We start from the raw sequence: 23,223 nt of genomic DNA, 5'->3' as shown, positions 1-23,223 counted from the left end.
TTATATAACTATCAATGATGTAAAAGTTCAGAAAAAGTCAACTGAAATATGAGTTTCAGTAAGCACCAGCATGGTGTACTGAGACTGAAAATCAACAAATTACATTTATTTTAGTGGAACATAAGCACACGGTGGAATCAGTATAAGAGAGGTTCCACAGGACATTCTTTTGACCACAAAGCTTGGATCTAACTAGTGCTGTGCCAGCTCAGACAGTTTTTTCCAGCTGTATGGGTAAAGCTTAATAAAACATTTTCTAAACAATTTCAAATTTAAATTGGATGATAAAAAGGTCAAGACATTAAGTTATTTACTAGATGACTGAAACCGAAACTTGATTTTCAGGGGAGTAGAGTCATACAACTAAGGCTTTCAGCTCAGCTTCACCATTTGAAATACTGGATAAAGTAAAAAAATTATATTAAAATAATTTAAAACTGCATGAGAACACAGTATTGGTTGAAAACAATATACACCTGTTTCACCTTTCTTGAAGTTTTGCTCTTAGCACACTTTATTAAAAGGAAGGCTATGGTTTATTTATCTAAACATTAATCTTCAGTAGGATGATGTTAGAGAGATTCTGATTGAATTGGGTTTGATGGGAGTTATGCATACAGAGAAGAAAGGGACTAAGAGCATGACAAGACTTTGAAGAGTTCTTTAGAGATTACATTACTTTCAACCCTTAAATTATCATATTCTTATATAGGTGTATAAATCCACATGGTGACAATTAACTAGCAAAGTATTTAGCTTTAAAAAATGCTGGATGAATACATTTAAATAATCCTCTCAAAAGAAGTAAAAAAAGTATGAGAACATCTCAGGTATCACTGCTAATAAAGGTCCTATGATAACTGTGGTTGCAATCTCAACTTTTTCCCAATTTTTCCCCAGTATATATGAAATATAAAATACTTCTTGAATTAAAGATCAATTTTAATAAAAATAAAAAACAATACTGCATAAAGGAAAGGCTGCTAGCAAACATTCAAAAAGGGAAAGATAAAGTTCTTGTATTTTTTCTGACAGTAAAAGTGACACCAATAGTAAACTCTGAAGCAATTTATTATCACTCAGTCTGAGTGAACGATGTGTATTCCATTGGTTTTTCACAGAGGAATAAGAAATAGCATCCAGCATCACTGCAGATAAGGTAGGGATATAACTTTAGGAGACACACTTGAATGCACTGAAAGACCCAAGTGATACAGAATTTTTCTAATACCTTTACTTCAACATAAACATAACACAACTATAGCACTGAAGAGAGAGCTGCAAGGGTTTTGCTAGTGGAGTTTATTTTGGAAACACAGCATTTGGAATGATAATTAGGAACTATTTCCTGGTGGTGCTTTCAGTGCTGAACTATTCAATCTGATCTAATGAAGAGGTCAGTTGAGACTAATGAGGAAGGATTGCAATAATAACAGCAGATTAACTCTGCATATTCTAAACTGCTGGACTAAGAGAAGGTTTGGAAGACCCAGTGAGTTGTAAATCAGTGGAGGATTATGCAAATAGCCCATGGCTGGGGATCACAGCCTGATACTGTTGGGAAAAACAAAAGCTTGGCAGGCTCCCTCCCAAATCTGAGCAATTTTTAATCACAAGAAAAAGAAAACATGAGCGAGGTGTAATTTTTCACTTTGTTGCTATCCCAGCTTTAAATACACAGGGCTCTGAAGTAAGAGGATTCAAACTGCAATGCTGATAAGACTTCTCACTTACTGAATGTGTTCTAAGAACAGCAATGATCTTGGAAAGGGCCATGTTCCAGAGTTCATCAGTGTATGTCCGAGTTACCAATCCTTGGGTTACATGTAAAATGTGGTCTTCTACTACAAAGAAACTAGAACAAAATAATACTTAAATTATTCAGCTGTTTCTAATAATAGAACAAATACTACCTTTCACACCCAAGCACACCCAAAACCCTCCCCACTGGAGCAGTGACACTTTGGTCACTTTGGACACTTTAGGTTTGGTCTTGTGCTTCATCCAGAATGAAGTAAAAATGTGAAAAGTTTGTTTCATGCCATCTGGAGCCCAGGTTGCTGGAGGGCCCTTGTAGGGCACTGTGCTGGGTAGGATCTGGATGCTCTTTCCTGCTCAGATCCTGCAATAACACATGATTTGTGCAGAAACTGAATCTTGCAGAAGAAAGTTCTTTGACAATAGGAGAACACAGGTTGAATTAAGAATCAACACAATAAAGCTGAAATAAATTTTCATTTAGAAAACTTACCCTACAATTTGACTGAAGTATCTTCTATAGCCTTCTACTGTTTCATGCTTTTAATGAAAAAGAAAACAAGTTCAGGAACAAAAATACCACAAGGCATTAGCTTCAACTCAAATCAATGCAAAACTGAAAGTATTGATTACCATGCTTGACTGTGGCTGCAGAACTAATCTTGCTTGTTTCCTCCTTTGTTTTCTGTAGTAATTTTCAAATATTTCTCCATCACCCTAAAAGAGACATAAGTAGTCAAAAAAAGAATATTGTCTCAGTATGAGAAAAGTTGTTCTTAATTTAAAGGTAGAATTCTCTTAAATTAAGCACATATTTTGTATTTATTCCACCTGTAAACCTCCAGCTGACACTAGCAAAGTTTTGCATGCATGAAATACACAAAAACTACCTTTTTCTGTAGAGAAGCTTACAGCCTGTACTGTAAATAGAAATTTTGCTCAAATGCCTACATTTTGCTAAGCAACACTATGCATTTTAAACAGTATGTCCAGTTTTAAACTACAACTTTCAGAGTATATTAATATTCATAGACAAAGCATATTGCCTATTACTGTACAATTGAAATTCATTGTCTCCTAAAGCATTTCTCTAGGTTATTCAAGAAAGTAACTGCATTATAAAGTTGTTACAAAAATGCTTCTGTGAATATTTGACACATCTGAACACTTTGCTGCATTAGCTTTGCCTGAGGAAAGACACATGAGATTTACTGAATATGTGCTTATTCTCTTTGGATTTATAATGAGTGTGGATTTAGACTTCTTTTCCTATCACAATCCTCAAAAATACAATACCTTCTGTGCCTAAAGATTATATTATGAGGAATTCAAGTGACATCCTACTCATGTCATTAAGATGCCCATTCAGTAGAAACCATCTGTCCATTTGAAATCAGTGTTACATTGACTCGTCTATCTACCACACCACATGCAATTTGTATGCAAGCAGAATAAAACAGCTTAGCATTTTTAAGGTTTGGTTTTGTTTTATGAGCCTATTATTAGGCCACTGCTATTTAGAATTCCATTACTTGGTCTTCCAAAAAGTCTCCAAATCAAATTATTAGAGACATTTTATCCTACTAATCCAGCATTACTCACCTAGTATATAAATTTATAAGATATTAATTTATAAGATATAAATTTAGTTAATAATGAATATTTAGCAATATTTAGAAATACTGCTAACCTAAGAAAGCCTAAAAGAGAGACTTTGCTTAAAAAAATCCGCTTGAAACCAAGAAGCAAATTTACTAACACCGTCTGTTGCAGCAGAATTTTACACAGTATGCTCCAATTCATACAAACATAGTGAACACAGATACCAACCATTCACCTCCAGCTCAAATATTCAGTGCCATTTTCAGATTGTTGATTTCTACCTCCAGCATCAAACCTCTACTGAGTCCTGACAAAGCTTCTCAAGTGAAAAGGACTAGCTGTTCTTCTCAAATCCACACCACAAGAGGAGATGTAAAATATCTTATGATTATTTACAGACCACACGATACTATGCAGTCACAATTAACAATTCAGGCGTAACAACTGAATCGGATGTGCTGAAGCAATCAGCAGAATACACCAACAACCCTGATGGTTCACTCACTGAATCAGCAAAGCCTAGGCAAGATAAAATATAACAAAGCAATGCATTTGTTTTGCCCAGCTTCCAAACTTGCATGTTTACATTAATTACTGATTACAGTTTCTATCAACAGAAATAATAAATCAGTTCATGTTTTGTTATAAACTTTTACGAATATTTCTAATATATCAAATCCTATTTCACACCATAGAGACACTTGTTTTGCACTGTGACAGTGTTTTATGAAAAGGTAGCATTACATGCAAAAGGGGCAGCAGTATCTTCACCAGAATTTATATATACAGCATCTCACACAATACACCGGCTAAAACAAGATCTTTATGTATATTTCTCATAAGTTCCTAGTCTGGAGAAAGGTTACTGGTCCATAAATACAGTCTACGTTTGATATGCATGTATCTTGCTACCGCTAGGTTGGAATCACAAGCTGTGTAATATTCTGAGATATATAAAAATCCTGCTTTCTTCTTCAATATGAAGAAGCAGAGTAGAAAATTTCTGTCCTGTGTGAAATTAGAATACTTTCTACAATTTTGTAGCAGAGATGGAATTCATTAAGAACATAACACTTGCTGTAAGGTCCTTACTATATAAATGAAAAGCCATCTGGTATCAACTCCCCTACTCTGCCATCATCAAGTTCTCTAAACTCAACGCAAGGTAAATGAGGACTCCCAAAAGTTGCTAATGCACAACTCTTGATGATGCTATCATGGCTTATTAAGGAAATTATGCTGGCAGAAAATACAGAAGTCTACATCAACAATCCTTTTTGATATCAGGGAGCACTCCAAGTTGTTTTCTGTCTCCAGTAAATTTGGAATCTAGAAAACTTTCAGTGTAAACCCAAAAAGCATATCTTTGGAACAAGGGTGATTGGAACTTCAGGATCCTTGTCAAAGTGAAAAATATAATTATGTATTACTTTTAAATGTCATCTGTCAATTTTACTTCCTGTTCCTTTATTATACTAAAGAAAGAAGTAGCAGCTGTCAACTGGTATGCTTAGTTTTAGACATTCTTTTTAATGTGTTGTTTCACACTGTTCTCTGTTAAAAGAAACAGTCCACTCTTTCAATAATTCTGGCAGCCTGTCTTTCTGTCCCTCCCAACTTTTCAGCGAGATGAACAATTAATGATGGTTTTGTTTGCATTTTTCCTTAATTAAAAAAAGTTACCGTGAAATTACATTTTAAACAGTATTTCAATATGCAAGCTTTCATGTAACAAATCTGCAAGTATTCCATAAAAAGAAGACAACCCAACCTGAATGCTTGAAGGCAGGTGCAGCTGAGACTGTAGGATTAGCAATACTTACAAGTACATCACCTATGTGTCATTGATACTTGAATTCTATAAGTAATCTGACTTCAAAAGTAACTGAGTCACAGGAAAGATAAAAAAACCAACAAATAATTCAGTACCATGTTTCCCAAAAAGAGTTTTCTTCCTTGTAAGCTTGTGCACTGCATCTCTTTTACAGAAGCTAAAATAGGCTATTGTGTCTCTGCCACTGAATCCAGTCTAATCTGCCTGGGCGCACCCTGTCAGAATATTGTGTCCAGATTTTGCTTCCTATTTTTTGCTACTACGCTGATTTCCACAAGATTCAGACTGAATATTCCTATGTTTTGTAACATTCATCCAAATATTTGGGTAACATGGAACACTTGTGGGAACTGTGAAAGTGTAGATACCAGTATTAAGGCAAACAAGCATATTTTGCATATATATTTAAAAACACCTAGGTAATAAATGAGTTCTGGAGTGTCCTTTATTATGCATACAAAAGTACATGAGCTCATGCCCTGAGCACCCATACCCATCTCAGCTGGTTCATCCAGAACTACTAACACTAGAAGCAATACATTTGCTTGTTTGGGAACTATAAAGAGTATGAACAATGTGAAAATGAATATGTAACTTCAAAAATTTAAATCTCTTTTTAAGGTCACCTGAACACATACCAAAACGGAGTAGATGTGCAAACACCTATAGACCGGAGAAAAGTCTACAAGATCTTGGACAGTTAAAACCTGAAGAAGGAAAGGAAAAAGAAGAGTATATAAAACATAATAAGCATAGACCCTGCAAAATGGGATATATTACCAACAGAACTTGTCTACATAATAAAGACTCAAAAACGGATAGCTTCTATTGGAAAACAATAAAACAATTGCTTCAATCTCTCCTCCTTTTGCATTACAGTCATAAATTTTATTTGTTACAATACTACACTCCTTTCTCTGTGTTTCCACAGCATCACATTTAAAGGTCTAAATAGTCACTGTTTTATTCAATTTAGGAATACTGAGTATTTGACAGATGAAAGAGTTCTTACCTAAGCTGAGGTCCTCAACACCAAAATGCAGGCTTTAGCAACACCAGAATATTCTAGTGGGCCACATAACACTAACAGCGGGCAGGTAATGTATGATGTAGGTTGCAACTGAATTCCAGAATAACTCAAAGTCCTGTATAACTGAATGTTCTCAAACATAATGCTAAAGCTAGCATTAATACAACTTATATTTTAGCACTAATTTTTCACCCTAAAATGTTGATCTGGACTGATACACTTTGAAGGTGCTCTGTGTAGTTTTCTAACTAATGTTAACCATCTAAAGAAAGTGTAACGACAGTGTGTTTTTTTCAATACACCTACAAAATTCACTTTAAATAAGATGAACTGATTTAGTACAAAGTTACCTCTTCTTCATGTTCATCCTCATCTTCAAATGTTCGCTTCAATGTGATTTCATTCTTGGATTCCAAAATCCTGTTTCTACCTAAATGCATATTCCGACCATAGTTTACATTATTCTGCTTCTGAAGAGCAGTACTAAAGGTTTTCTGCTGCTGTGCCTGTTTTAAGAGTAGAATCAATTAAGAGGCATGAAATTCAAATTTCATCACTGGTAAGTATATCCTAGGGCATGAAAAACAAGTGCTGCAATTGAATACACATCAGTATAACTGCAAGGTGCATGCACACCCTCAGCCTACACCAGTGATTTTGCCTTTAATCAGTTTGGGATGATAAATGAATTCAATAATGAATCCTGCATAACTTTTCCCTAATCCCCAGAATGACATTTTAAAGGCAGAAAAATTTTTAAAAATCAATCTGCAATTTTCCTCATCATAAATTGCAGAGAATCAATATTTAAATGAAGTACAGGTATCTGAGTTCCCACATGCTTTTTTGCTGCCTTAAGTCTAAGTGAGCAGTCAGCTGCAGAAGTCAAAGGCACTATATTGCCCTTACTATTGAAGGCAGCACAGCATAACCTTGGAATTAACATTTTACAAGAACCTTAAATGACAAAATGGCAACCCAACCCAAATTCTGCCAACAAGAAGTCAAATGAAAACCTTATTTGCTCTCCAAATAAATTTTAAAAGCATTAACTGCTTTAAAGCTTGCCTAGTGGTAGTGCTCTGAAGTGGCAGACTATTTTGTGACGGAGCAAGGCCTCCAGCTGCCTTAGTCTCCTTCTGGCTCTTACCTCGATCTTCTGAACAAGTAGCACTTTAGAGGGAACTAGGCAGTTATCTCAACACTTCTTTGTCTAATTCATCCTGGCCAGATAGACTGCTCTTTGTTTTGGTGCAGTAGCTGCTGAGATACAGACTGTCCAGGAGCTGACTACTCAAAGTACTTCATAATTTCTTGAAACCCGAGATACACAGCATTTTTCCTTCCTTTCTCAGGGAGGAAACTACTTCTTGTCTAGGGCACTGATAGAAACCACACACCATGTTCACATTTCACAGCTCTCCACCCTTAATCAGAGGTCTGTGGGATGACTGTAATCTTTGAGAGGTAATTTGAGACTAATAAAACTGAAAAGTTCAGTAAACAACAGGACTGAAGTCATTCTGTTTGGCTGGCTTACCTGTTTCATGGCAGTTTCCCCAATTCTGTCAGAATGCTTTCGAATACTCTCTAAGAAATCCTTCAGATCTGACATGGATATTTCTTTTATTTCTTCACGCAGTTTTGGAAGATTTTCCATCATTATCTGGCAAAAGCGGTATTGGCTAACTCTAGGAAGATACAGATTCTCTAGCTGCTCCATTGTTTTCAAAGCGGAATAGTATCTACAAAGAGATTAAAATAAAACTATGTAGCTTCTTATAAAAAATTGGCAAAATAATTTATCAAATAGATATATCAATATCACACATGGAATCAATATGCATCTAATTAATTTACTCTATTCTTGAAAAATTAACAATCAAAAGGTTATCATGCTTTAGTTTGGAAAAAAACCCAGTGAAGTCCCAGAGTGACTCAGCCACGTCAAAACTGTAAGTAGGCTCCTATTGTATTAACTGTTCTGATCAACAGTCCCAGTATCCTGGACTATCAGTCTGCATCCTACAGACACTGAAACCATAATCGTTATTGTCCCTTCTAGATTGAACTGATTAGAGTTTTTTATGATTTGGGGGTTTTTCTGAAACACAAACTGCCGATCACCCAACACTGCAGTATATGCACCAAACAATGAAAAAATATTGAAAAAGCATGCCTGCAGGTGTCTGCCTTCTGCAGGTATATGTGAACACATGCACACATCTACACCCACCCTCTTTACACCACCCTCAGTCAGAAAAGACATGTATGTATCCATCCTGACCAATGTTTTTTTCCCAGTAGTGTATCATATTTTGCTGCAAACCACAAACCTATTAACTCTTCTGACAAAACACAGTCTATCCCATCCAGAAAACAACTACATTGAATTAACAAAGTACCATTATCTACAAACCCGTGATCTCAACCACAGTTCAAAGAGAGGCACAGGAACCAGGCTAAACATGAGTAGGACAGCAGTCAATTGCAGATGTGACAATAATTTCCCTTTATGTAGTATTCTTACCAGCTACTCAGCCCTGGAGGGAGTTGGGAAAATGAATTTAGTTTGTCCGATTAGAACAGAATAAGGTAAACCGATGCCTTCTACCTTGGTCTTAAATGGAAATAGCATTAAACACTCAGCATAAAACACTCAGATCAGATGGAGTTAACTTGCTGCTAGTTCCAACTCTTGCTTTTCACAAAAAGAAAATGGCCTTCACCCATTTTCAGCTTTTATTCCATAATTTTAATTCCTTTTTCTTCCTTAAAGTCTGACATCATCTGTTTTGAAAAATTACCAGAATATTTTGAGGGGAAAAAAGCTGAATACGAGGAAAATCCCTTCAAATGAGAAAACCTAGAAAAGTGTCCTTTACAGTTCTTTAGTTTCTGGAAATTACTTTGCAAATATAGTAAGTAATCACTTTCAAAAAATGTAATTCAAGCTTCTGGTTTCCTTCAGTAGACAAACAATAAAAATTGACTAAGACTACAACCATGATTTCTTGTTCAATTCTGAAATTAAGACAGTGCTTTGGATCTTCTTAATCAAGACATTTCTAAGTTAACAACTCAGCATAGCTGGAGGATGGGAAAAATCTTCTCTTTTATTCCAGAACAGAGCTGCTTTCAGAAGACTGCAAATAAAGAGGTTTCAAGTGTAAATTAGGAGCTTTTGTTTGTTATATGCTTGGTTTATATAAAATATACATAAGGTGATGGGAATGCTGCACATAAGAAAAGGTCTGAGGGGATGATGTGTGTGGGTTTTGTTTTTCTAAATAGAAAATGGCCAAGAGTGCCACATGGTGAGACTTCTGGGGAATAAAACCATAATAGCGCCAAAATCTTATAAAAGGTTTTTATTTAAATTATACAGATCAGCTTATCAGAACACTGTTAGTTCATCTGGAAGGGTTTTTGACTGCTGGCTCTAAGATCAGAATTAACATAATCCATTCTAAATCCATTCTAGAGTCCCTCACTAATTACACATATATGGAGCTCAGGACCTTGCCCTTTTAACATCTGTTCTGATAAAGCACTAAAGTCTTATTAATTTGAAGGTCATCTGCAGGTCAGGATTTAAACCAAAAAGTTTTGCATATCATTTCACAGAGTGATGTATTCACATATTTAGATTTTAAAACTTTCCATAGATTTAACTCAATACTGAAGGTTTTGACAATATTATTAGTTCCCATCACGTATTATCAATGACATAAGGTGAAGATTGCCCATTTGACTACAAATGAGTTAAAGAAGTATCTTCAAAGTTATTTTTAATATACATACAGCATTCTTCTGCCTAGTCTTCTGAGCTGATCTTATGACAATATGCTCCTCAATGCAAAAACTGCAATTTTTTTCAAATTGAAGACATAAGTTTGAAACACCAATATGGGTCATATGGTAAGACTGTGGAGAATTGATCCATTTCAACATCAGAACAATAAAACTGTACAATGGATCTTACTAAAATCTCCAAACTATAAAAATTGAACCTTTAATACCAGCAAGAACCAGGAAAGAAAAAACCAACTCACAACACAAAAGTAATTTAAAAAAACCTTCACAACAAAAAAACAACCATTGCCCCCCAACCCTCCCCAAAATTAATATTAGTGTTTTGCATCATCTTATTCTTTGCAAAATGCTCCAGGCACAGAACAGTCAGGTCTGTATAGAATATAATACATCAACACACAAAAACCTCAAAATTAAAAGAAAATTATCATTATTTTAGTGTACATTAAGTATTCCTTTATGCTTTAAATGACAAAGAGAACTTCTAACATTTTTATCAGCAGAGTGTTGTTTGGAGGCAGTAAACAGAAATACCATAACTTACCAAAAAAGCCCCATCAAGTTAAACTACAGCAGTAAAGAAATTACACAAATCAGGAGTAAGATGAACTCAAAGACTGAATTTTACTGAGAATACTTTATTTGCACACAAGCTTATTAAGTAATAAAACACGTAGTTATATCCCAAAATTTCCTGCTGAAAAAAAACAAGAGACAAAATCCTCATTTTATTTTAATTAAGGAAACAAACTTGGTTTACAAAGAAAAAATAGTAATATTCTCCAATTTTAGTGCTTCCCTTAGAGGAAATACTGTATGATCCTGCTTACTACATTTCCACTGAGTAAATACCTAGAACTTTGCTACCAAACACATTTAAAGGGAGTTCCTTCGGATTTTTCAATAATGCTACAGAAAAATCATATTCAGAGAGATCCTGAAGTTGACATGTTAAAATTGCAATTGAAATTATTTTACAAGTATTTATTTTGTTTTTACATCTAGTTGCCTTACCAACTTCAAACCTAAGTTTTAAACTTTCCCAGCATACAAATTTTGTCAGATGCCCAAATGACCGTGAACAGAGACAGAGGCACTACTAACTCTGAAATTTCTGTAAAGTAAATCAAAGGCTCAGTATTTCTGAAAATCAAATTAAAGAGCTCCTGTGTGGAAAAAAACAAGCTATGAGGAATACCTTTTTTGTCAATAACGATGTGGTAGAAAATTTTTTTAGAAAGTGAAATTATCAAACTAATAATGCTTGAGAATGGCAACAAAGAAAGCAGTTGACATTTCGGTATCAAATAACCCCATCATATAAATTCTGATGGGGTTTTTTGCCAGATCCATTGTACCTCTGGGAAATGTTGATTTGCTGCTGGTAAAATCCAGTGCTTCATTCTGGCACTCTTCCAAAACAATGGAGAAAAACAAAATCAAATTACCACAATGTCATTTGTTCTGATATCTTCCATACCGATATGGGTAGAACCAAATTATACAAATTATGAATTTTTCATATTTGCATCCTTTAAGTATTAAGGTTTATTTGGATGCTTGGAAGGTTTATGCAGAGAAAGGATGCATGACTGTCTCAGTGAGTTTTAGTAACCTAAATAACTCATCAACTCTGCCTTTCCCACAGTTAGGAAAAAAGCTTGTAACAATGTCAAAAAACAAATCCAAGTCTTTCAGGGCAAAAAGCTCACTCTGAAACACTGTGCTCACTGTTCTTCAGTCCATCTCACAGAAGATTTGAGAAGATTCAGCAACAACCTTAGCAGTTTGACTTACTGAATTATTTCCACTGTATGATGGGTTTGGGTTTTTTGTAATATTTACTGTGGAAGAAGACTTGCAAAAACACCAGTTCTAACTATTCCAAATCAGAGCACAACCACCTGAAGCAGCTGGGACCCACCTCCCAAGAAACATATCAAAATCCAAACACTAAGGCCATGGTTAACAGAGCTGTATGAAATGTGTGATGACCTTATCTCTGACTTAAAATTCAAGCTCCAATTGTGTAAGTGCATAGCCCCCACTAGGCGGTTGGCAGAGCAGCAAAGAAACCACACTTCTCCTTTGTGCTTCCTCAGTTAAGACTTTAAACCCTCTGTAGCTCTTTCCAGCCAACTGTGTCTGTTTAGAGCAGATTCTGCAGTTACTTCCTCTCACTACTACAGTTCTTGTCAACTTGTGTTATCCATGGCTCAGGAGACAGATAAACAGGATACAGAGCCTTTCACCTCTAGGTCATCAGTTCAAACGTTACCCATGTTGGCAAAGGACCAAAAGTTGCTATCAATAGATGTTTTTTTGGACTTCTCTGTAAGCCTCCATTTCACCTGTACAAACCAACATGTATTCCAGATCCAAAATCCTGTATTATCTTAAAAGAGGTCTGCCACAGAAAAAGGAAATGAAATTCCAATCTTTTTCCTGTAACAATTATCCCACAAACATATATAATATCCATACTTTTGTTTTCCCTTCCTTTAAACATTAGAATTGAGAGTTTTATTCATGGTGCAAGACTGCAAGACAATGGAGTAACAAAGATATGTTCTGAAAGGCCTCAAGCAGAGAAAGTCAAGATCTCTTTTTATAAAAAAAGAGCAGTGAAAGCTTTGCGGCATTAACAAATCTCAATGAAGGTTTATGAGACATTATCTTTGCCTGAAATAAACAGTCCTCATTGCTTTGTTATGTCTCGGATTGTGACTGATGCTCTGACTCTTCCACGAAAAAGCTTCACAGCAAAACTTAGGAAGATCAATTTTGAAATCCCTCGTATGTTCACACATCAGCTGTCAGGACTTTGCACTGATACTATGATGTTCTTGCTGTTGCTCAATCTTTTAGTAGTGATAAAAACCAGAATACATGCACTCTGCTGAGCCACAAGGAAATTACCAGTTGAATTACCTGCAAGTTCCATGGAATAGCCACCTGTAGGCTGTATTATAGGGAATTGGAAAGTCACAGGCAAAATAGTAACTGTAGCATAGCTAATGAAAGAGTTATCTGAGCTGCAGCAGTAGCCTGCAGCAGAGTCTAAGCCTTCTGCACTCCATGTGATTTCAAGGCATGGTACATCAAAGCTATGGCATCTCCCCTCTCCTTTAGATCTCTTTATGGTATGACAATAACATGTCCAAACCCCTCAATTCAGGAGTCCTTTGACTTTTAAGACTTCCTGTCTGGCAACAACTTCCACGGGAAAATTATCAGATAGAAGTCTTTAAGATTTGAAGAGTACTGATGGTTTCTCGGAAAGAACATCACCATCAGTCTACTCTACAAAAGCATTAGCAAATACAGAGTCAAAATGCTAAAAACCATCAGCAATTTTATCTCACTTAAATGATCTTTACATGATGACATTAGGAACTATAACTTTCCCTGCAATTCTAAAACCAGGATGCTGCTTGCCTTGCCTGACAGAGCAAGGGTAGGGCAGAATGCAGGCACTGAACCCAGTGTTTTCAATATTTTCAGGACACTAAATGTAGCACTGTCCACAGAAGACCTTACAGAGGGAAGTGGTGTGATTCAGACAGCACACTCTTAAGTCTGATCACTGACTGGAGTAGCAAAAGGACTGTTTACAACTTTCTGCAGAGCTGCTCCAGGAACACTGCAACAACATGCTGCTACTACTACTATGTGCCAGCTACTCTAAGCAGATGCTGAAGCAGTGGCCTGTTCAGAGGTAACACTGCTAGCAGTAGCACTCAAGCTGATGAGATCTACCACACTGGTTCACATATAGCAAGTTTAAATTGTAATAAGAGATACCATAGTGCCATAGTATTAAGGTCATTCTTAAAGCTTTTGTATTTCTGCAGAAGACCTCCCGGAGAGCAAACATGCATAGGTATCATATAAGGCATATATTACTGTCAAAGATGTATCAGATCTGCTGCAATGTCCATAGATCTGATGTGTACAGTTAATCTGAAGCATTTTGAACACGTCTGCACACAGGCTTTAGAGCTGATTGCTCACGCAGTGGCTGCTGTTGAGGGTTTTCAGATGTCCAACAGTATGGTAGTAGGTGTTGGCTACTCAGAAACCAAAATCCAGACAAACAGTCCAAAAGTAAATGTTTTACATAGCAGCCCTCAGACAACTGACTGTGCACAGCTAGTTCCAAGTGGAAACAGTCCTGTCCAGACAGAATTGTCAGCAGGAGCTCCCTGCAGTGGTGCCAAGTGCACAAAGAGGCAGCACCAGCAACCAGGAGCCAAGAAAGGGCAGGCAAGAGCATCAGTGTGACTGAGGCACTGTGAAAAGCAGGCAGGCAGTGATGATATGGAAATAATGAAGAAGAAAACAGCAGCAGTGGTATTGCTGGGGTGGTGTGCAAGATGCAGGCAGCAGCCTCAGTGGGACAGGATGCAGCTAAAGCAGGGGGCAGGGGCAGCCAAGCTGCTATGGAGGGAGGGAGAACTGGGGAGGCTGGGACTACAGCACCAGTGAGTGGCTCCCTGAGAAAATGAAAAGTGGGGACACAATAGGAAGGAGCAGCTGGTCATGTACCTGTTATAAACTATTATCCTAGAAATTAAAAATTAATTATAATTTTAATTCTTTTTAACAAGTCAATTTGTCACAGAGGGAAAAACCCCAAGCAACACATTATCTGCACTTCATTCCCATAGTCCCATTTACACAAAAAGCATAGAGAAACCAGATAGGTCTAAAGAAAGATATAAGGAGTAAAATGTCCTTTCTTCTGGTATTATGCATTTAATTTAAATATATCATGATATATTAATCAGACATAAATGTACTCTAAAAGACCTTCAGTCCCTAAGGATCTTATCTTTCTTGCTTCTTAAACTGCTTTAATAAAAACCAGTAAACTTTATTTCACATGTTATAATCATAATTTCACTACATGTCATACCTATTTAAGTAAGCATTATTTTTCATGGCAATCACTAAGGTCCTAGAAGTTCTTTAATATAACATTTTCAAATACTCTTGAGATACAGACCAGTATTAGGAAACACATATACCAAGCTACAGAGTAAGAACACTTACTTGTCTACATAAGTGTTTGCTATTCTCTCAATTTACTTACAAATGTTACATTTTTTTCTCATAGAAATAAGTTTACTCACCTTTTTACACTCATCTGTTCTTTTAGTTTGCTGTACATTTCCAGCACTGCATAAAAGCAAGCAGATTAATTTGTGAGTCTTATTGTGGCTTTAGTTAATAAAAGAGGAAAATATGTACTGTAAAGGGCAAAATTAGAAATAGAAAAGGATGTGCTATATTTACCTTATTTAATTCCTATTGTAGCATAAATGTGATAAACCTAGCAAAAAATATTCTAGAATTCAGCTAAAAGAGAAAAAAAATAACTGAACTCTTAACAGCTTTTAAATGAAAAAGAATTAAGTTTAACAAAAACAGTCAACACTATACATATCAAGCATATTCATTCACGTACTACATGCTACAACCTGATCTGCATTTCCAGTCCATGGCCCGTCTCCATAAAAAGGCAACAGTACCACCTACTGTACTCAGAACACATCAACAAGAAGACCTCACAAAGAAAAACTTTCAAATCTACTTTACACCAATATGACAAACAGGATAAAACCCTTATGGAGCTGTGTGCAATCTGACAATATTACCTTCCTGAAACAACATTTAGAGCCCTTTTGTTTATTTCAAAACATCTGTAGTGACACAGAGCGAAAAGTACAATGTTGAAAGAGCATCATTAGTACTTTCCCCAGTATTCAAACACTAAAACCCACCCTCTCAAGCAACAAATTAATTGTTTACCATATTAAAAATATTAATTCATTCAAAGCTGTAAGTGGCTACATGGTTTGTATCATTTAAATGTCTCACTGTTTTCTGACACTGTCACCATTGCTCTGTGTCAAATATTGCAAAAGATATGGAACTTTCATGTTGACAACTTTTAAAAACCTATTAATTTTTTCATTAAACTGGATGTTACAGGACCAGAACTTAGAAAAAATAGAAGACTTTTCCTTTTGGCTATTGTGACTTACTTTATTTAATTTGTCGTTATATTTCACTATAGGTCGCTCACCTGGAAGACACAACTGTAGTTTTTCCACAACTGTTGTAATATTCCGCTGTTGAACTCTACATCGGATGATTTCCTCTGTTTGGGCTATCACCTTAAAGGTTTTATTTTTAAAAAAAGGAAAGAAAATCACACTTAAATTATGCAAATAAATTTATTTTGCTACAAATATTCATAATGTCCATATAGGAAGCATCATTTTCTCACCTCTTTCCCAGCATCCTGAAGCCTTCGGTTGGTATCAGTAACTTGGACCTTAAAAATAATTTCACCTTTGTTAGACAAATATGCATATATTGCCCTGATGTGACTGCTCACCCTTGTAATCAGATCATGCTTCCTGAGAAACTTAGAACAAAGAAATGCAAATTCAAATTAACTCTACAGCTTGAACTTGAACTTTTGATCGCAAAGGGCTTTTGTTAAATTCAATTACTTATGACAGTTCTTTCTAACAGATTCTGTGGCAAACTTCTCAAATTTACTTGGGATTTTTGAACTTTCCTTGTTTCTGTAGGTCTGTCAAACAATTCAAATCATTGACCCAATTGACCACTGGTCCCTTTTTGATAACCTCAATGAGCTCTATGGGCCATTCATTGTCTGTAAGAAATGGTGATTGCATTTTATGGTAATTAAACATTCATACTTTGCTGAATGCAAACACTGGGTGGTTGATTAACATCAAACGTGGAAATCTCCAAACCACAGCAACATTTTAATGCTGCAGGTGCAGGCAAAGCTCAACCTCAGATTTTCCCACATAGTAAGTGACTCATTAGGTCATCATAATAAGGAAGCACATTCTAGTTTATTAAAAATCTCATTAATTTCTGAACAAAGATGCTCAATGACCTCATTGATGCTGTATTTGGTCTCTTGTTATCTGAATATCCTTTATATAATGGTCTTCTAATCATAACCTCTGATGAACTATGCTCATTCTGTCTGGTGTGCATATTTTGCTCTCAAAAGTGTAAGGAGAGCTAAAAGGGACGGGTCTCATAATTCACTGTTCTGCATTCTGATCTGTGAGGAAATCTTGGTTCTCGTATCTCATGAAAACTACTAACACCACCTTCTCTCCTGCTCATTACAAAGTAAAGAACAGGGTTTTTTTCCACGCATAATTGTGGTATTTTTAGTTTTCTAATAAGGACTTTCAATTCTTCTAAGGTCTGACATATAAAAACATGATTAGGAAAAGACCTATTTAAGAAATACTGTGTTTATCATTTGTTGTCCTTAACCTTCTGAAAAAGCCTTTAAAAAAGGCAAAATAATACGGTAGCATTTTCTGAAAACATACATTAAAAAAATCAAAGTGAGACCTAATAAAATATTCAGCTTTGTAAATAAAAATTACTGTGTCAGGCAACATGGCTCTAATCATAAATCCTGTTCAATTCACTTGTAAAAAATTGCTGCAAACATCAGAGTGCATGTGATAAACACTAAATTAATCTTCAGTAGAAGAGTCCAGTTCCTTATTTTAGAGTCAAAGACAATGATATATGAAACTCTGAAAAACTTGTTCCTTACCTTTAGTTTTTCTGCATCAGCCCTAACTTTAAGAAGTTCTGTAATAGCATCCACAAAGCCCTGATGGTGAAAATTGCACATCTTTTCTATCTCCCTGTCATGGTTACGTATGCAGGCATCAAGTTTTTCCATAAACTTCTGATGTGCATTTGGTTGGTCATCATATACAGACCTATTAAATACAAATAAGAAAATAAAAGTTTACTTTTATCCCCAGTTGAAAATAGTATGTATGCAACCATCTTTATTGAAACCTATCTCTCTTAACAAGAAAATAAAAGCAAGCAAACTTGATGTTAGTGGCATCCTTTGGTGGATCCACTCCATCAAAATCAACATTAAAGAAAAGATGGCACAAAGTTGAGAACCGATGGCGCAAAACCCAGCCCTTATGGCATTAATCCAGGTGCTTAACCAGTTACATCATGGTTGACCTGAGCCTCACTGGTCTGTTATTTATGCCCTAATGCTCAAATATGGGTACAAAAGAATCAGTTTCTCCAACCACCTCAAATAGCATGGATCACTTTTCCATCAAATTCCACTCTTTGCTAAATATAAAGAAGTGCAAACATACAAATTTGCTTTCCTGGTATTCCTAACAGCAGAGTTATCCAACTAAATCAGGGTGGGATGACTCCAGCCAGAATGACCAGAGCACTGCAGCAGCAGCCGGACCCTGGCACAGGCAATCCCCAAGGCTCCGTCCCCGCCCGCCCATGCCCAACAGCTCCCAAGGCAAAACCACGGCATGCACACACCTAAGGCTGCTTCCTCCACGGCACCTAACTGTCAGGAAGGGCTAGAATCAGGTCTTCTGGCTTACTTTACTAATTCTCAAGTAGTTCACTTAGAAAATTCCAGCAGGAGACAGGACTTGGGAGAAATTACTGGTGTAGTTTGTTAAGCAGCATCAGAAACAGAAATCTGCATGGAAAAATGCTCGAGCATGAGAAGGAGGCAGAGGGCATTTTAAAACTTTAGACTTTGGCAGAGTAAGCAAGAGAAGAGGTTTTACATAGAACTGTACCAAAATCAAAGGTATGGAGTCTCCCAACAAAGGCAAGGTACAGAAGTTCCAAAAATGGTTTAATAACTTGCTACAGCAACAACAGCAAAGACTGGTAGTTTTGAAGTAGCTTTTCACATAGAATAAGAGCAGAAATATGAGGATGATTTAATCATACATATACAAACACATTTGTACTGCAAACTACAAGTGTTAAAAAAAAGTTATTAAAAATCTTTAAATTGCTTTTTTGGCATCTAATTTCCTTTCACAATTATAAAGTTTTCTCCAGATATTTATAAGAAGTTGATCAAGAAAAAAAAATAGAAAATATTAATATGAGGAAAAGAAAAAGCTGAAATTCTAAGTGTTTCAGTGTTTCTTGTAGAAGTGCAGTCTTAATTTCAAGACCCAGGCAACCATGAGTCAAAGCCTCTAAAATCCTTAATAAGTAAGAAAGCACTTCCCTCCTAGTCTTCTTGGAGAAGTGTGGTTTCTCATATTCTTCAAGATTCTCTTTTCTATCCAGACATCTGGACTTTGCTGAGATCTGAGCTCATCATCAACACAACAAACCTAGAGCTGAGTGTCTGACAGGAACATGACCTTTCAAATGAAGAAAAGGATGCAAAAGAGATTGAAAACACTCTTGTAATATGATTCCTTATAGAGTTCCTTTTGACCTTGTACAATATATTCAGTGAAGCAACTGAACTTAAGTGACAGAAGAAAGGCAATATGCTGTCCTACATATCGAAGGAAGAAAGTCAATTCCTTATATTCTGCTTGTTACAGATACTTTTTCAGGGGAAAAATCTATTGAATAAAATTTTCCAAGAATACTCCCTTTTGCTTATGATAGGAAAATAAGGCTATAGTACTGAAAGCAGGTTCTTTCCTCCAAAGTGCACCAGGGGAAAATTAAGGTTGTTCACCCATGAAGTTTACTCCTCACCATTTCTACCACCACAGTTTGAAATGACAGCTGGAAGGAGCAAATGTGTACCCATAAGTGTCTCCTCCTGAGGCTCCTGTCAGACTGCCTGAAAGGGCTCCCTCAAGGCTGCCCAGGATGACTGAGCTTTAAAGGGCTGTGGTGGATGGTCAGAAGTGATCTGCACCACCAGGGGGAAATACCCACATGCAGAACCCAGTGTTGGCTGGAAGGAGAAGCAGCATTCTGGCCTGGGAGGAAAGAAAGGTGCAAGACAGTGGGCACTGAATGAGGCCTCATTAGGCAGCCTGATGTTCTGCATTGGAATACACAGGGACAAGCATGTGGACCATAGCACCTGTATAGAAATGGGGAAGGGATGAGAAAAAGGTTCAACAACTGATGTGGCAGCACTCCAAACTACATATTACAGTTACGTGAGTGCTGCTCCATTAAGAAAAGGGTCAGAGATGCCGGAAGCTACCAGGTGGACATGGAGGGGCATCCAACTGTCTTCAGAGTTCTTGGAGAAGAAAAAAAGATTAGGAGGACCAGATGCATCAAAGCATCTTCACAGACATCTGGCAAGCATAAGCCACCTCTAATTGGGCAGGACTTACTACCTATACTGCACTGTATGCTAAAGAAGAAAACAAAACAAGATTTTAAAAACTTCACAGAAAAAGAAGTTCAATTTATTAGTGCTTTTTTAGCCTTTTGTTTAAGGGTGGAAGAAGCCTCCAAATTTAGGTCATCTTCCATTGTTCTCAAGGAGAAGTGAGAAAGGAGCATCATTATCACAAAGTCAGGAGAGCTCTACCACTATGTGCCCAAATTGTAAATTGTGTCATGAAAGCATAAATGAAAGCAGCGGTAAAACTGAGTAAAGAAAATATAATTAAAATGAGAATGAGACTATAAAAAGATGGTACAAGAGGAACTCCATACTTGAGTTTGTACCACCAAACTTTCTTTGATGGTAGCAATGCAATGTGGTTTTGGACTTAGTTATTGCCTGATGATTTGGGGGTATCCAATTGCTGCCTTGATAACTTTTTATCCATTTCACATTTGTGCCAAGACCTTCAGACGTGTTCTTACCATACTGACAAAAGGAAATCCTTTGCAATCAGAAGATTTCTCTTTAAAATGTTATCAAAAAATTGCAGAAAACACAGCCAGAAGTTCTGGAAGTACATACAATGTAGCATAGGCAATACAGTTTTCACTGTTAGAAAAATCTGTATTGATTATGTTTTCCTCAATATTAAGGCTGCTTATGCTTAAATTTAATTATAATAAAGTACTGGTTTTTAATCTCACATGTATTATCACAATATTTAATTAAAAATAATACAGGGAATAAATGTTCAAAATAAGGGGGAAGAAAGCAATACTGTGTACCCCCCAATATCTTCATCACAAGATTATCCTACCTTCTTAAAATAATAGTTATTATTTTGTGTTGTACATTGTACCCTTTTCTGTAAGGATACTAAGAAAATTGTGACCTGTGATTTAAACCAGTATTTTCAAAGTCTTCCCTAAAATGCACTCGTAGTAGAAATTCCATGTTAATTACGTACGTAAACAGCTCCATCTTGTGGGAACAACAAATCAACTCCTGTCAGCAGGAGTGAAAAAACCCGAGACAGAACTGCTTACTTTACAGAAATAAATCGTCAGCGTATTTTAAAAAAATTCACACTTTGTATCACAACTTTCTCATCTAGGTGAGAAGAAGATGAATAAACAGGTTTATTGACTCCCTTAGGACACTGTCTTCTGAGGACACTTCACACATGCAGTTTCAGGGGCTTCAGAACAACATCTGGCCTATAACATCATCCTTTTTGAGAAAATAAACATACACTGGAGATCCAAGCCATCTTTGGCCATGGATAGAAATTAGGCTTTTTCTCAAATTTGCAAACACAACTGAGACAATACACACTTGATTTACCTGTTAGGGAACATGACACATCGTAGTTTATTTCTAATACTGAAGCTCATTTTCCATACATACACTTATTTCAAAGATTACCTACAGCTATCTAAATAAAGTAATTGCTACCTCTTAATAATTATCTGAAAGTGTATATTTCAACAGATTATGACACTGCAAGAGATGCTGATAACAATTCTTCACTTTTGAGAGCTAAATTATCAAGCAGACAAATCAACACTGCAGTAATCTTGGAGAGACATGAAATCCTAAAAGCATTCTAGTGGTAATTCTTTAAAATCACAAGACAAAATTAACTGAATTTACAACTCACACAAAGTTCTGCTGGAAAGCAAGTGAGGAAGTAGTAACCCTTCTAGGTCCATTTCTTCAGGAGATGACAATTACAATTGCAGATGCAATTATGTCTACCCCAAAAATCTCTCTCTCACTGCAAACTGCTTCACATCCAGCAGTAGGAAGTGTCATGTTTAGGATACCAAAGGAATTTTTACGTGTGTAATACACAGTTCTTTCAATTTTTGTCTACATTTATATACCTCTGAATGAAGAGGCCTAAGGATCCTCTTCAGCTTTATGGGCCCCTGAAGTGAAAACTGATGGTCTGAAATACAGCACAAACTTGAACTGTGTCAAACTGAAAGACATTATTAGTTTTTATTAAAACTGCTTTCAACCTCTGATCTGCACAACTATAGACTACTAGTGGTTGATTCATACCATGAAACTTTGACAAGAAAAGTTTTTTTCTTTGTATGAGTCTTCAGACTGGACAAAAAAAAGGAGAAAACCACTAATGTTGGAGACAGAAGTTTATATTTGATTTTGGCACCCAAAATACCCAAACCAACACAACGTTATCACCTTAATTTCCAATCTGGAATGAGAGAACTTTAACTTGAGTGACTACTTAGCCACCAGTATGGCAAATCAGTGGTAGGACAGGTACTGATTTCTTTCCTGATTGACAGGGCAAGCAGGGAACCCATGAAGAACATAAGCAGAGCTGAACAACTTTTCTGGTAATGTGTACCAGATATCTGTCTATATTCCCAGAACTCTGTATATAAAGTGAGATGCTTTTTTTTTTTTTTCTTTTTTTTGACTCATTCCAACAATTGGATGAGTCATATTAATGCCAGTCTAGGTAAAAAGAAGATAGTGTAGAAAGTACTTGAAAAAGGCAAAAAATAAACTAGGAGCAGTCAGAGAGTGACCTAAAGGAGAAAAGTGTCTGAGTTCACTGGATACATTTTATTGCAATGGAGACATTTTTATCTTGATCTTTCTTACCAGGTAGGCTGAAGGGAGAATGACAAGCATAAACAGATTTGAATTCAGGTCACAAGAAATAACGAAGGAGGATTTGCAGATATGCAACTATTTTCCAATTGAAAACAATAAAATAAGTTTACTTTATACGGCAAAAAACTTTCCTAAAACTTTCAAAACTGAAACACAATATGAAAACCATGTATTTAATAGGTCTTATTGAAGACTTTTTGTGTTTACATGCAAAAATATACAGAAGCACCAGAGGGCACCATCCTATGCACGAAAATACCCACCGTTAAGTAATCAAAAAATTTCCAGAGAACTAAAACTTAACATCCCAAGAATTCCACACAACCCTTCAAAAAATTA

The 23,223-nt window shown here is 36.2% G+C and overlaps 1 protein-coding gene across 4 annotated transcripts in view; it reads right to left on the bottom strand.

The window, feature by feature from the left end:
• The window catches only part of EXOC6 (exocyst complex component 6), an 89,049-nt gene that overhangs the window by 50,441 nt on the left and 15,385 nt on the right, over nt 1-23,223 (bottom strand). For all 4 annotated transcript variants that reach the window (XM_053948952.1, XM_053948956.1, XM_053948955.1 and 1 more), the window contains exons 2-11: nt 17,671-17,842; nt 16,336-16,383; nt 16,132-16,222; nt 15,176-15,221; nt 7,765-7,969; nt 6,575-6,730; nt 5,833-5,901; nt 2,392-2,475; nt 2,252-2,298; nt 1,735-1,855 (exon numbers count right to left, since the gene is read on the bottom strand). In XM_053948952.1, coding sequence (XP_053804927.1) covers nt 1,735-1,855; nt 2,252-2,298; nt 2,392-2,475; nt 5,833-5,901; nt 6,575-6,730; nt 7,765-7,969; nt 15,176-15,221; nt 16,132-16,222; nt 16,336-16,383; nt 17,671-17,842 — 1,039 coding nt within the window. The remainder of the gene's footprint in view (nt 1-1,734; nt 1,856-2,251; nt 2,299-2,391; nt 2,476-5,832; nt 5,902-6,574; nt 6,731-7,764; nt 7,970-15,175; nt 15,222-16,131; nt 16,223-16,335; nt 16,384-17,670; nt 17,843-23,223) is intronic.

The sequence above is a fragment of the Vidua chalybeata genome, chromosome 8 (genome assembly GCF_026979565.1).
Source record: "Vidua chalybeata isolate OUT-0048 chromosome 8, bVidCha1 merged haplotype, whole genome shotgun sequence".
Classification (NCBI taxonomy): domain Eukaryota; kingdom Metazoa; phylum Chordata; class Aves; order Passeriformes; family Viduidae; genus Vidua; species Vidua chalybeata.
The sequence above is the reverse complement of the archived record's forward strand: the minus strand, read 5'-3'. Positions and strand labels throughout refer to the sequence as shown.